This window comes from Centroberyx gerrardi, chromosome 8 (assembly GCF_048128805.1).
Source record: "Centroberyx gerrardi isolate f3 chromosome 8, fCenGer3.hap1.cur.20231027, whole genome shotgun sequence".
NCBI classification, from domain to species: Eukaryota; Metazoa; Chordata; class Actinopteri; order Beryciformes; family Berycidae; genus Centroberyx; species Centroberyx gerrardi.
In genome coordinates this window covers 7,527,009-7,541,174 of record NC_136004.1, presented here as the reverse complement: position 1 = coordinate 7,541,174, position 14,166 = coordinate 7,527,009, and the positions used below count along the sequence as shown (strand labels likewise).

General features: G+C 41.7%; 1 protein-coding gene across 1 annotated transcript; it reads left to right on the top strand.

Annotated features, from left to right (window-relative positions):
- The first annotated feature begins 721 nt into the window (after positions 1-721).
- dgcr8 (DGCR8 microprocessor complex subunit) lies at positions 722-14,165 on the top strand. Its single transcript, XM_078285331.1, has 14 exons — positions 722-829; positions 1,193-2,165; positions 4,116-4,278; positions 5,009-5,151; positions 6,697-7,036; positions 7,186-7,383; positions 7,856-7,957; positions 8,933-9,031; positions 9,732-9,814; positions 10,041-10,141; positions 10,891-10,997; positions 11,182-11,309; positions 11,511-11,624; positions 12,073-14,165. Exons 2-14 carry the CDS (start codon positions 1,473-1,475, stop codon positions 12,154-12,156), a joined length of 2,355 nt encoding a protein of 784 aa, XP_078141457.1. The 5' UTR covers positions 722-829; positions 1,193-1,472; the 3' UTR covers positions 12,157-14,165.
- Position 14,166: the final 1 nt, after the last annotated feature.

Here is a 14,166-nt window from a genome sequence, read left to right as displayed (position 1 = left end):
CAAGAAAATTTTACAAAATTACAGGCGGTGTCTGTTAAAGAACCAACCGCATGTCACTTTGTTAATTTAAATTACATAAAAATCAGAAGATAGATTAAAAACTCATTGGAACTCATTGAAATTGCAATGAAAACATTTATTGCACTTGCTCTAAATTTAAAGATATAAGCAATATCTGCCTTGTGGTCTTGCCATACCAACAGACACCAGCTTTCACTCATTTTTGAATGTCCTATTGTGAATAAATTCTAGAAAGATTTTTTTTCTCATACATATGGCACATTTCAGAAAAAAAAATCTGTTACTTTGAAACATCAAGATGTTTTTTAAAACTTCCTTAGAAGTTATGTTGGGCAAATTCTATATGCAAAAACAGAAATGTAAGAAGTAATCTCCAAGGGTAACTAAAAGTGATCTGTTACAGTCACAGACTTTGGTGCCTCATCATCCACTTAGGCTACTGTTGGTGAATGCTGCCATCCAATGGAAAGTCGGGGTAACTGTTATTGTGTTTAACATGTTGCTCATTGGCCAAATGTGAGATGCTCTTCCATTTGATTGGTCGAGTCACACAAACAGTATTTCCTGCGGGTAACAGAGTTATTCGCTGGTTGGTCACGTTGGCGCAAAAGTAAATAGTGATTGGACCTCTGACCAATCAATCTTCCAAAAGCCGGCACTGGAAGGCGGGACTCTAGTTGGTTTGCAACTGCGGTTTTCTTCAAGATGGCGGAGCAACTGATGAAGCCGTATGGTGGCGCGTCGAGGATAAAGTGATTTAGAAAGGTAGTTAGGTGTCCAAGAGAAGACAGTTTTGTAACGTATATCGGTGAGTATTCATGTAATCCAATACTTGACTGTTTCGGGCTAGCTAGCCATTGCTACTGGCGCGGTGAACTATACAGCCTGATGGTTGCCCGTTAGCTAGCATATTAGCAAAGATGTAGGGGCCTGCTGTACTGCTGCAGAGTGGGCAGATGCGCTAAAATGAGGTCCCTTCCCCCAGGTTAATTAATTATGCATTTTGCTAGTTGCCTACAATTGGATAAATGTCACCCTTGTGCCTTAGCATCTCAGAAGGACACGCCTAAAAGGCACCTTCCATGGCTGGTCAATTATCCTGTCAAATAACGTTGGCGTTACAGTTACGTTATAGTTACTCACATGGACTCTCATTGTTCCTCTTTTCTAGCTCTGAGGATCACAGTGGAGGATGATTGGTGCCTAGACCCCACATTAAGCTGAATGCATTGTGATTTCCAATAATTGAGACAGTGATTCTGAAAGCTGTCTACATTAATGAAAAGAACAATGTAGTCAGCTTAGCATATTCAACACTGGTACGTGGTCTATACAGGGATGTGCTTCTGCATGTGCTTTGGATTAAGATAAGTTCAAGAAAGTCTCTGAACAGGTCAGATTTTAGAATAAGTTACCAATAGGTATAAGCAGTAGTCCCTAATACAGAGAAAATGGAGATAGATGATGTTCTACCCCCTCTCCCCTTGGAGCCACCTGACGATTTAGGCCAGGACGAGGGCAGAGCACCTCCACCACCTCCCCTGCAAACGTCCAGTGACGCAGAGGTAATGGACGTTAGCTCTGGTGGTGATGGATACACACACACCCCAGGGGACGGGGAAGCCAAGCCGCAGCAGCTCCTCGCCAAGGGCTCGGTCACTTTCTGTAGCCACCTCTCAGATGAGGCCGAGGCCAACCCCAACCCGCCGTGTCCCAGAACGGCCCGCCACGCTCCCCCGGTCACCAAGTTCCTACCAGACCTCAAGCTGCTCCGAGATGTTAAGATCAGTGTCAGCTTCACAGAAAGCAGCAATAGCAAAGACAGGAAGGTGTTGTATACAGGTGTGGGGCAGGAGGGTGGAGGGGAGGCCGGTTCAGACGGCCTGAATGGTGAGTTGCATGACTCTACTAGTGAGCAGGAGGCAGCCGAGGGTAGCTCCGGAGTAGGGAACTCGGCATGCAGAAGAGCAGAGGAGGCCGAGGTAGACCAGGAGAACAAGGTAGAGTTTGCCGTCCTGGACGAGTTGGATGACTTCTACGAGAACTTCCTGGATCATGATGACGGGGAGCAGGGCGGCTTCAGGTCTGAGGTCATAGTTCAGCAGGAGCAAGCGGACGAGGAGGCCCTGACCTACTCCTACGAGGTACGTCTGTTCTTAACCTCTGCAGAGCCCCTTCACATCATCCACAGATTACGTTAAATTGTTCATCTGTGCACCATGTTTGTCCTCTAATGTCATCTGGATAAAGTGTAGCCCCAATACAATGCATACATGTGAGAGCATTACGCTAAACTCCATCTAATACACTGTTATTTTAAAGAGGCTACGTGTTCCATTTTTAAACATCAATATATCATTGTCAGATTAATTGTGATATGTTGGTATAATTACCATAAATAAATGAGACCATGGTGAAGATGATTGGTAGCCTGTGTCTCTCACCAGTGGTATTGTTGCTGCTAGTAGTTCTCAAAATTAAGACCACATTTCCTATAAATCTCATTGTGTTCTCTCAGAAAGAGGATGCTGCTACTTGCCCTCCCTCCCTGGCATCGTTCCATGAGCACTTTTCTCCTTCTCTTTACTGAAGAGGATAAACATGTTGCAAGTGATTTTTTATTTTTTTGGGTGTTTTTTCTTTCACTGGTGGTTACGCCATCTGCCATTGCCAGAAACTGGGCGCAACGTTAATATAAAGTAGAGTCCGCCTCCAAGATTGATGCTATTCATTCTCAATGGATCTGCTCACTGGCAAATTGAAAGCCGTTCACACGCGCCGTCATATTGCCAAAAGCAGCATTAGATGTTTCTGTATACGTCACAATTGCAATGGTGAGAATGTTTCAAGAACGCGCACATCGCTACTCTACTGTGTTCCAATCTATATATTGTTCAACTGTACTGTATAGTAGTCATAATGTTATAGTAGCCTAGGTCATGATATCAAAAAAGTAAGAATCATACTCAAACTGGAGATGTCAATTATGTAATTGTCCACCAACCATCATTAATATCTTGCTCTCAAATCAAAGCATCAAATAAAATTTCTGATAAAAATGATCAAACATGCTAATAAAATTGTGGAAACTAAAGGAAACCCAAATGTAATTGTTTTGTAGAGAGTGTGTATTGGCTAAAATATCAGGATTGTTGCATGCATTATGCTTGACCAAAACGCAGTGCAATGGAACCTGTATGGAACAGGAACAGTGAAAGCAATCTACCTCTTTGCTGTAAACTAATGCAGCAGATTTCCCACCAAATCTGCCCCAGTGGCACACAATGTAAAATTCTTGGCAATGGTCTTGTTTGTTTACGGTAAATAGGCCTATAATAATGTCAAATTAATGTGGTAATGATTTATTGACGTTGAAACACATGTTGCCTTTTTTATTGGCTAACATTGCATACGTTGTAGAACACCACTCAAGACCTCTTCTGCATCGTTAGGAGCCGCTGGTAAAGCCAGGATACAAATGATCCACCATGCAGCATGAATTTCAATGAACTGTTGCATTTGTTTTGCTGTTATTCCTTCATTCTCTTGCTTATTGAAAATGAGAAGTGAGGTGCTAGAAGAGGCTAGAGTGCCATTTCATTTCTCCTGTTAAATTTTGGGTGCTCTTTGGACGCAAAGGCCTTTTTAAAGGTAACTAGAATAGCAGTCAGAGAGATGCTACACCCGTGCTGTTTGCATGTAATGTTATTTAAGGGTCATGAAGGAAGGTGACAATTGTAGTCGGAAAAAACACAATATCTGTACCGGATAGTCGTTTTATCCAGCCAGGCGGCTCACCCCTAGTGTTTACAAGCCCATGAGAGTCTGTCTCCATGGGTACAGACTTTACTTCCTCATTGAGAGTGAGGGCTTTTATCATAAGTCAACACACCAAAGCAGCGGGTCAGTAGTCCACACAAACAGTGTATAAACAGAATTATAACGTGCTAAAATAGAACTGTGTGTATGTGTTTGCTGTTGGTTTCTGGCATTAGGCTATATGAGTTAAACTTTCTTCTCTGGCGAAGCATTTGAAATTCTCTACAGCCAGTGACCATCCCTTCTCTCCCGGCCTTAACCATTGTTTCTTCCAGGAGGAGTTTGACAATGATGTGGATGCTCTGCTGGAGGAAGGCATGCCAGTTCCCAAAAAAATGCGGATGGCGGAGGACAAGTATACTGGGGACAGCGACCACCAGTCCGACGGGGAAGGAGGCGTTCAGCCCATGATGACCAAAATCAAGACTGTCCTGAAGAGTGAGTGTTCGATCTGTCAGTTATATGGCTGGGTACTGTCAAGGATGTCATTATACGATTTGGTTTCAATACTATGGGTCAGAAAACAATTCAATACTTCACACATCGATCATGCACGCGCAAATGAACAAACACACACAGCCTGTTTCTTATAGAGGTGTTCCTCCCAAGCACCTAATAAAGCAGAAATACCATAAAATAGTTTTCTAAAAATTGAGCCTTTGAATCATTTGAAAGTGATGCCGTTGAAGATCCTGTTGATCCTTTTTGCACATTTGTATGTCACAATAAGGGATCTATTTTTAATTGAGATGGGTTTGTTCATCACAGCCAACCCTCCTACCCATTTGTTTTGAGAGTAAACTTTGATTTTAGTCTATAAAATGTCACCAAGAAGTATAAAACCACACACATTCCAATCCTAAACAACAGTTGGGTAGAACGCATGGAACAAAAAATAGTCTTCACACTGCATCCAAGGCTTACACATTTATTAACACCTAGACAAGTTTTGAGCTCAGTGCTCTTAATTAGACGAAAATGTGACTAAAATGTGACCACTGCTGCTGAGTCTAGGGTATGTTGCTACAGGGAAAAAAACAACTTTCTGATAGCGTGTAGGTTTGTTGCCATTATTGCAGTTGCCATTATAGCGGAAGAGTCCAGCACACACTAGAACACTGTAGTGATTTGTACCTGCATCTTGTCTATTTGTTTTTGCCTATGCCAGGTCGGGGGCGTCCGCCCACCGAGCCTCTACCTGACGGATGGATCATGACATTCCATAACTCGGGCATTCCAGTCTACCTGCACAGGGAGACCAGGGTGGTCACCTGGTCCAGACCCTACTTCCTGGGGACTGGGAGCATCAGGGTAAGATGTGATACAGTCTGTCATTGGGCCAGTGTTGTACCAATAACAGAATTTTGACACCAAGTTTAATATCTAAAAATTTGATACTACTACAATACCACAGCAAACGAGAAAAAAAAATCAAATGTCACAGAACAGTGGTTACTGAGATGCTTTGCTAAGTTACTACTTGTTACCACACAGACTTGGATGGCTTTGAAGCAACTTTTGCACAGGGGTTTTGAAGTGGTTGCATGTCTGTCTTTGGTCTGTAAGTGAAACACTTGCATATTTGGCTCCTGGCCCCAGTTTTGACAGCCAGTTTAAATGAACTGGGATTCAGTTCAAGACTTTCACGAAGTTGAATGTTTTCAGCTGTTTGACTCCTGCAGTTTGCTGTCAAGAGCCAGAGTGCAGCTCTCTCTTCCAAGCGACAGCCTGGGTTGGAATCCGGCCTGGGACCTTTGTCACATGTCATCCCCTTCTCTCTCTCCCATCCTCCCTGTCTGTCTTTACTGTGACTATCCAATAAAGCAGAAATGCCATAAAAATCATGATCTTTAGTATGAATGGGAAGATTGTTGGTGGGAATATCAGGGAATTTTACAAATGGGTCACTTTACAGGAATATACCCAAATGTATTTTACAACTTTTGTCATACGGATATTGGATTTAGGCTTGGGTCGATATTCGATAATATTGTATATCGAGATATTTTGGCGGGACAGTATCGCAATATTAAATTGTGGAAATCACCCAAGCCTAATTGGATTAGATGCTTTTCAGCTGTTTTTCTCCACAGAAAGCCCAACTGTAGTGTAAACCACATTTACCCACTTAGAACTTTTAAGAGCTGAAAAACAACATTAATGAACCAGGAAGGAATAACCTTTTTAAGGCACTCCAACATTCTATAAAGTCATGGAATTTTACATCAGAGCTACGGTGGGAACCCTGACAATAGTGTTTGCACCATTCGTTACTCCTCTTGCTGCACCCCACCACCGCAACTCCCATCTCTTCAGAGCAGGAGGGAACAGGCAGCCATTCAGCTGGTCAAAGAGATGACACACGCACAACATCCACTCCATGACTTGCTCCCACAGACGAGAGCAGATAATACAAACAGACTGCTACGGAACAGCAACAATTTTACACACGTACAGAACAAACAGGCTGAAAGCAGCAACATGCCTACAGCAGTCAGATCAGTTCTACAATACAGAACTGAATGGAACAAAAGATGGATAGCTGAAGTCTTTGGGGTCTGTTTTTGTTTTTGTTTGTATTGTGTTTTGTGTTGGGTTTTTTTATGGCATTTTAAAATGTATGCATGGTTGTATGTAAGTGTATGGTTGTATTTTGTAAATGCGTATGTATGAGTATGAATGTATGGGTGCATGTGTGTATATAGATATGTATAGTTTTACATTTTTATAATGTACAATCATGTATAGATATATTTCTATTTTTATTAATGTAAATTCTGCTTCTATTCAGTTGTTAACTGTCAGCATGAATACGAATAAACTCAAACTCTTGATTTTCTCCTTCTCTTGATACAGAAACATGACCCTCCCACCAGCAGCATCCCCTGTCTGCACTACAAGAAAATGAAGGATCAAGAGGAAAGGGAGCTGAACGGGGAGGTGACGCCTAATGCCGAGGTGTCTCCAGTGAAGCCCGGCGAGGAGGCCGACGGAGTAGAGAGGGCCGACGAGCCGGACTCCACGGCCCAGGAACAGGAGGACGGCCCGGCCTCCTCCAGCCTGGTTGAAGGTGTGCCGGACAGGGAGGGTGTCCCCAATCCCAACCTGCAGAAGGAGTCCCAGGCCTGCGACATCGCCCAGGGAGCCCTAGGACAGGTCAAGGCCAAGGTGGAGGTGTGCAAGGACGAGTCCATAGGTAAGGGCTTTTCATAAGAAAGAAGGAGCTTATGCATATACCATAGTATTAAAAAGAACACTGCCAGGATAAAAAAGTGAGATCCAAATGAATATTTTTTCAGTAAACGATAGACTAACCTTGTTCCTTTTTACTGAACCCCCTCACAGACCTTGAAGAGTTTCGCAGTTACCTGGAGAAATGCTTTGACTTTGAACAAGTGACGGTGAAGAAGTTTCGTACCTGGGCCGAGCGAAGGCAGTTCAACAGAGACATGAAGAGGAAGCAGGCAGAGTCGGAGCGACCGATCCTTCCTGCCAACCAGAAACTCATCACACTCTCGGTCCAAGATGCCCCCACTAAGAAAGGTAAGCATAAGGGCTATAAATAGAGATTCGCACATTGTGAATTTCATAGAATTCATGTTTCCATAAGAAGTGGGTAATTTTGGCAAAAGATGTGCTATTTGCACACTTTTTGTCTTTTCGTCACTTATTTGCCAACACTCGTTTAGGTGATTGGCCACTTCCAATTCCCAGTCACATCTCAGTGAGTCTGTTAGTTAGCTGTGTGGAGGATGCGTCATTGTACTCTTGAATTAAGCCTATTTCCCAGTGATTGGACAAATGTCAGATTGCTGAGGTAACTTGTAAACTGACCTTATGAAGAAACAAAGTTGAACTGTTCAAGCCATGTTCTGTTTCTTGGAACGGAGGACTTTGCCGGGAAGACATTGCTTTGTATGTGGAAGGACTCGTCCTTTTGGGCTGGCTCTTCTCCAGTGTAGTTAAGTGTATTCTACTCATCTGTTGATGCTGTGCCTTTTGTTTGTTTCATCAGAATTTGTCATCAACCCCAACGGAAAGTCAGAAGTTTGCATCTTACATGAATATATGCAACGTGTCCTAAAGGTCCGACCTGTTTACAACTTTTTTGAATGTGGTAAGTTTTCTTCCTGTAAGTGTCTTGTAGGGTGGTGTCAGTGCTTTTGGGTCCTATGTCATTCTTGCCTTAAAAGGAGTAACAATTACCCTGCATTCCAGGATGCGGGGTAAGCCAGATGACTAACAACATTTGGCTCTATCATAACATTTTGGAGATTAGCAGTCTGTTGCTCAGCGTTGGTGGGCTGTCTTGGCCCATAGGGCTGAATGGCTGGCCTCTTCTTAGAGAGACCGCACTAGCATATGCAACAGCTAATCATCAACAAAACTTGAACCAAACATTTGGTGATTTCTACTAATGTTAGCCTTATTTAGCACAGCGATGGAATTGGAAAGTTACGATATCATGGTCATTAAGAGTTAATTCAGTTACAAAAAAAATACAGATGTGATCAATTCAGTGAGTTTGTTTGCTTATCTTCAGAATTTCACCAGCCATCAGTCAACCAAAGAGAGCCAACAAAATCAGTGATGGCCGTGGTCCATTTGAACGTATCAGTCCACTTGTCGGGATTAGTCATATTCCCCTTCTTTTTGATGCTGATTGGTTGCATCTCTGTCATATCAAAACATTGTAGCCATGACCCTGGCTAATAAAAATCTAGTTAAACGTTGACAATTCAAAGACGGCTGTTTTGGTCCCGACATTGGCAGGAAAAAGAATAATGAACCACATTGACGCAGACACACACACACACTTACTCAAAACAAAATGGGCGCTCCTGCCACACTGGCCCGAGGGCTCGCCAAAATTCGGGCGTCACAGCCAAATAGAGGGGCGCTGACAGCCATGACCGCTGTGAAATTTACGCCCTGGTCTGGGCAGGGGACCCACAAACACACACACACACACACACAAAACACTGGTATTGCCTCTTTAACAGCTGCCACTTTCAGGTAAAATCTGTATCTTGTTGAACATGACAACATTATGTAATCCATCAAATCAAACGTGCGATTTTATGTCCCACAGAGAACCCAAGTGAACCCTTTGGAGCCTCGGTCATTATAGACGGAGTAACCTACGGCACAGGAACCGCAAGCAGTAAAAAACTTGCCAAGAATAAAGCTGGTAATTTCTTTGATTTATCCTCTGTCCAGTCCACCTCTGTACACCAACCTATCCTAGGTTGAAAGTTAAGTCTTATGGAGGTATCTTAAAAACCCCACTGACGCACCTTGAAGCTGCCAATAGCAGGTATTTTGTGCCATCAATGAGTGTGTTTAAATTTGAATATTTAGCAAATTTTTGGCCTGAAAATAGTCAAGGTATTCAGTATTTCACTCAAGAATTTTTGCCTTGGCAGGGTGGAGAAGCCTCTGAAACAACATTTAGACCATGAGATACTAAAAATCTCCATTGAAACCCTACTACTATTAGTATTACTACTAATAATATATTAAAGCATGATTGTGTGGAATCCGAAATGTAGTATTGATCAATTCTACAATAAATACGTAATCAAACAAACTGTATCATATCCATCATATCGGAGGTGGATGAAATCGACTGGACCATATCTAATTTTTAATAAAAGGCCAATATCGTCCCGATATATCAGCAGACCAATATTTCCATCTAACCCAAATGCCTACTATCACCCTCTCCCTTTCCTCTAACATCCCAGCCAATATTATTTGTTTCCACTCATCCTAGATTAAGAGTACAAGGGATAGTTTCATTGGTAAAACTGCATGTTGAAATCATATGACTGATCATTGGAGTGTTGTTTTTTGTTTTTTCCTCACCGGTGGTTTGGTGTGAACTGCAGCTCGAGCCACACTGGAAATCCTCATCCCTGACTTTGTGAAGCAGACGTCTGAGGAGAAGCCTGTTGAGGGCGATGAACTGGAGGTACTTTTTTTTTTTTTTTTTTCCATTCTCTGCATTTATGAGATGCTCTCATCCAGAGTGGACTGCAGTAAGTGCAGGATAAGCTAAAGTTTAAGTATCACAGACACTAGAAACACGTAATGAAGAGTCCAGCATTGGGGTAGAATAAGTGTCCCTGGAAAGTTAATGCATCTTCAACAAGCAGATGGCTCAATAATGGTAACTTTCAATGTGTTCTGTCCCACAGTATTTTAATCATATCAGTATAGAAGACTCAAGGGTGTACGAGCTGACCAACAAAGCAGGTCTACTCTCGCCATATCAGATTCTTCATGAGTGCCTTAAAAGGTAAGAGGTCATGCATTATTCCATGAAGGAAGGAAACTAATTTTATTATTTATTTTTGAAGGTGTCTCTGTAAAATTCAACCAATTATTCACCTGTATAAGGTTGATGGGTGAAGTTGACAAATTATTTATTTCATTGAATGCACCACAACTTGCAACACTGAAATGAGTGAATGGATAGATAATGAAATGATATTGATTTAATGGATTGGCTCTTCATGAATTTAATTATTTATTTGACAATGCATCTGTTTATGCTGACATTTCACAATTTAATTTATTTTGATGTACATATTCATGATGACATTTCACAGTTGAACGATTTAGTTATTTAATTTAGTCAAAATAATTCCTCCATACTGCGTGGCCTTAAGAGCGCATACCGTAATTCCCCTAAGCACTGTGCATTGCAAAAGTCTGTTACAAACCAATAAACACAAAGAGCCTGGTACTCCCAAGCACCTAATAATAAAGAGACAAGAGCATAGTTAGAGTTTCATTTAAAACTTGTTCACTCATGTGCTTTCTGTGTGTCGCAACATGGGAATAACGTTAACTTTCAACTAACATTTGGCTAGTTAACATCCAGGCAAGAGAAAAACGGGTGGGTGGTAATTTTGGACCCTGTAGCCTCGGAAAAAGATTTAACAGCATTACTTATTTATTAATATCATAAATGTAATGTTTTATTAATATTTTGATTGTAATGTTCTATTAATTTTAAATGAAACATTTCCTCTGTGACTGCAGAAACCATGGAATGGGAGACACCAGCATTAAATTTGAGGTGATCCCAGGGAAAAACCAGAAGAGTGAATATGTGATGACATGTGGCAAGCACACTGTGCGTGGTTGGTGTAAGTAGACCCAATACTTAAAACTCGATACCAACACCAAAAATTGTTATGGTACCAATTGTTGTTGTTTTTTTCTTGATAACCAGCCTTACCTAGCTCTAAGCTCCATGGTCTGAGGCTAACCAGTCTATTACAGTACACCATAGCTTCCAATGACAGGTGTGTTTGCTATCTTCACCACCAGGCAAGAACAAGAGGGTTGGCAAACAACTGGCATCTCAGAAGATCCTGCAGATGCTTCATCCCCACGTGAAGAACTGGGGCTCGCTGCTGCGAATGTACGGCAGAGAGAGCAATAAGATGGTCAAGAAGGTAGGTTCCCTCAGACCAACTCCAGTAAAGAGTCCTGTGGTCAGGGAAAACCTGGAAACAACTTCTATGGGTTGGAAGAGTTGGGACAGTCTTATTTATCCAAAAAGGATTCAACCTTATATCGGTTTCAGCCTACATCTTGGAGAAGGCATGGAGAAAAGCTCATCTTCACGACTTTCTAAACAAATGATCTTTTTGCAGGAGAACTCGGACAAGAGTGTGATTGAGCTTCAGCAGTATGCCAAAAAGAACAAGCCAAACCTTCACATCCTGAACAAACTGCAAGAAGAAATGAAGAAACTGGCCAAGGAGAGGGTAAGAATTGTTCCCAGTCACCTAAGTGGTCAAACCTCGACTTAGATCTTCAATTAAATATGAGTTCTGTCATATATCGCCTGTGTTAGACTTCATTAAGTGTTACATTTAGACTTGAGAATGTGTGCAGCAGTACAATAAGTTTAAATCAGGAGCCAAAGGGCTTTGTGTCCCTAGAATACTAACATGATAGAGAAGTGCAAGGTAATGAAATAAGAGACAGAAACAGTTTTTTTTCCTCCTTTGGGAGCTCTGATTCACTATCTGATCCTACCATAGCTTGGCTTTTGCTACATTTCAATGCACTCATCTGCTACTGTTTTCCCACTCAACTAAAATTTTGTTGGTGTAAATTTTGTTGTTTTCCCTAAAATAGATATATTTACCATTTTGGAAACTAACCCCTCATGAATCACCGTTTTAATGTTTTTGTTTATTTCTGTTTCAGGAGGAGACGAGGAAGAAGCCCAAGATGACCATAATGGAGTCTGCCCAGCCGGGGAGCGAACCCCTCTGCACTGTCGACGTCTAAGTCCAGGAATCACTGATGAAACCACGGCACTGAACCCCCCAGTCACTGTCACGCACACCGCCATCCATCACTTTATTATGCATCACTGAGATATATAATGGCAATACAGCAACGCATTTCACAGAGCCGCTAGAACCGCTCGCTCCCCCCCCCCCCCCACCTTTTTATTGGTTCACTGTCGGTAGATGTAAGGCTAGGGCAAAATGCACTAACAGACAGTAGAGCAAACGTCGTCTACCTCTCTAGATGCATTCTCCACACGGCACTAGGAAAAGCCACCCAAGGTGCAGAGAAGTCGACGTGACTCGATAATAACACATGAACCACAAACAGAATCTACAATCGCATGCTTCTCTAACTGCAAAGAACCACTAGACACCTTGGGTTTTGTTTTGTAGTGCCGCTTTCAGCAGCTGCAGACTCACAGCGCCGGCACCTATTGGTTTACGTTTGTGCTTAAAACATTTGAAAGGGATTACTGATACTTGTGTACTTATGCCGTTCATTTAATTCGGAAAACAAAGTTACATGTCGTTTATTGGGTATTTTAATGGTCGGTGTTATGAATATTTTGGGTGGTGAATACAAATATGCTGTTTTGTTTTTCTTCAGAATGGCCAGATATTGTCTTGGTTTGCACGATTAAAAACATGCGTTGTGAAGTGATCACTATTCAGAACTATAGTTATGCACTCGTGTCCTGTCAGATATTTTTGTCCACTGATCATGCTGTTGGTACAGAAAAACTGCATTTTGAGTATTTGGGAGTGACTTTTGTTCTTTAGTTATGTATAAGAGGGACTAATTGCCTTTTTGTTTGCTCTGGCAATACAGGAAACATATCAGCAGACAGCTGTAGAGGCTGATCTGTCAAACTAACGTCCTGCTCCCCCATACTAACATTGCAGAACCCCCAAGCACAGGGCCACAGAGTACTGTAAGAGGTGACGTACAAGGTAAAAGTTGTTTTGTTTTATGCTTTTAGGTGTATCTAGCTTTTTAACACGCTGACTTTTTATCACTAACTCACGATGCCATGCACTCCAACCAACCACTTGGTACAGTTCAGTTGCTTTTCATTTTCAGTGCCCTTATGGAATCAAGTCGGCTACATGTTGCCTTAGTTAATCCATTTCATGAAGGGCTCTGCGTATATACATTGGACCTAAAAACACCCTTCGAAGGGAAGTGGAAAGACCAAGCCCCCTTTACTTGATATGAAGCATTTATCGTTTAGCCAATTAACATTTTTAATGGTGATATAGCCTATAAGACATTGATACTCTAGGAAAAAAATTGAACTGCCTACAGCATGTGCAGATTTTTAAGAATTGTCTTAATGGATTGTGTATTTGGTTTGTGTACATTTGCCATCATTGTGACAGTTGATCATGTGTCTCGATCGTCATATTTTCTGACCCGGAGTAGAATCACAAACTCTTCAAAAGGCAGTCTGCCAAAATGAAGTCGGTACACTTACCTCGAACAAAATGCGATCAAGTCATTCAGTCCAACAAAAGCTAAAGAAGCAGTGCATACCAAAGCTTAAATACAGTCTTATGCATTTTATAGAATACTTAATGTTGCTGCAAACTGCATACAATAGAAAAGTCTATCTATATAAACAGGATAATACATAGATGCAATACTTGCTGGAACAAAATAGAAACTGCTGTGCATTCATCGTGTGAAGTATTTGGCCTGTGCTTTTTCCAGAATGTTCAATGCATACATGGACACTTCACAATTTGTAGACACAAGCCTGTTGTGATACTGTAGGTCGCTTGAAGAATGTTGCTTTCCCTACCTTCGTGTGTGTGTTCTGTCTTGCCAACTGTGTGTCTGTGTGAAGAAAAAAAAAATGCTTTTACACTTGTTGCCGTTGGGAGTTGTACCAATGGATTGTTTGCTTGAGATGTTGCTGCCTAGAAAATGAAGTATGTATTGCAACTTGAGCTCTATGACTTCAGTGATATTCGTTATGCAAAATAAATTGTCTTGACTAATAAG

What these genes read in the sequence shown, in the direction of transcription:
- dgcr8 (XM_078285331.1), top strand. Translation starts at nt 1,473, where the DNA reads ATGGAGATAGATGATGTTCTACCCCCTCTCCCCTTGGAGCCACCTGAC. An exon ending in GTGCAAGGACGAGTCCATAG is followed by an intron (nt 7,037 to 7,185) that starts GTAAGGGCTTTT and finishes ACCCCCTCACAG; the next exon opens with ACCTTGAAGAGTTTCGCAGT. An exon ending in GCAATAAGATGGTCAAGAAG is followed by an intron (nt 11,310 to 11,510) that starts GTAGGTTCCCTC and finishes ATCTTTTTGCAG; the next exon opens with GAGAACTCGGACAAGAGTGT.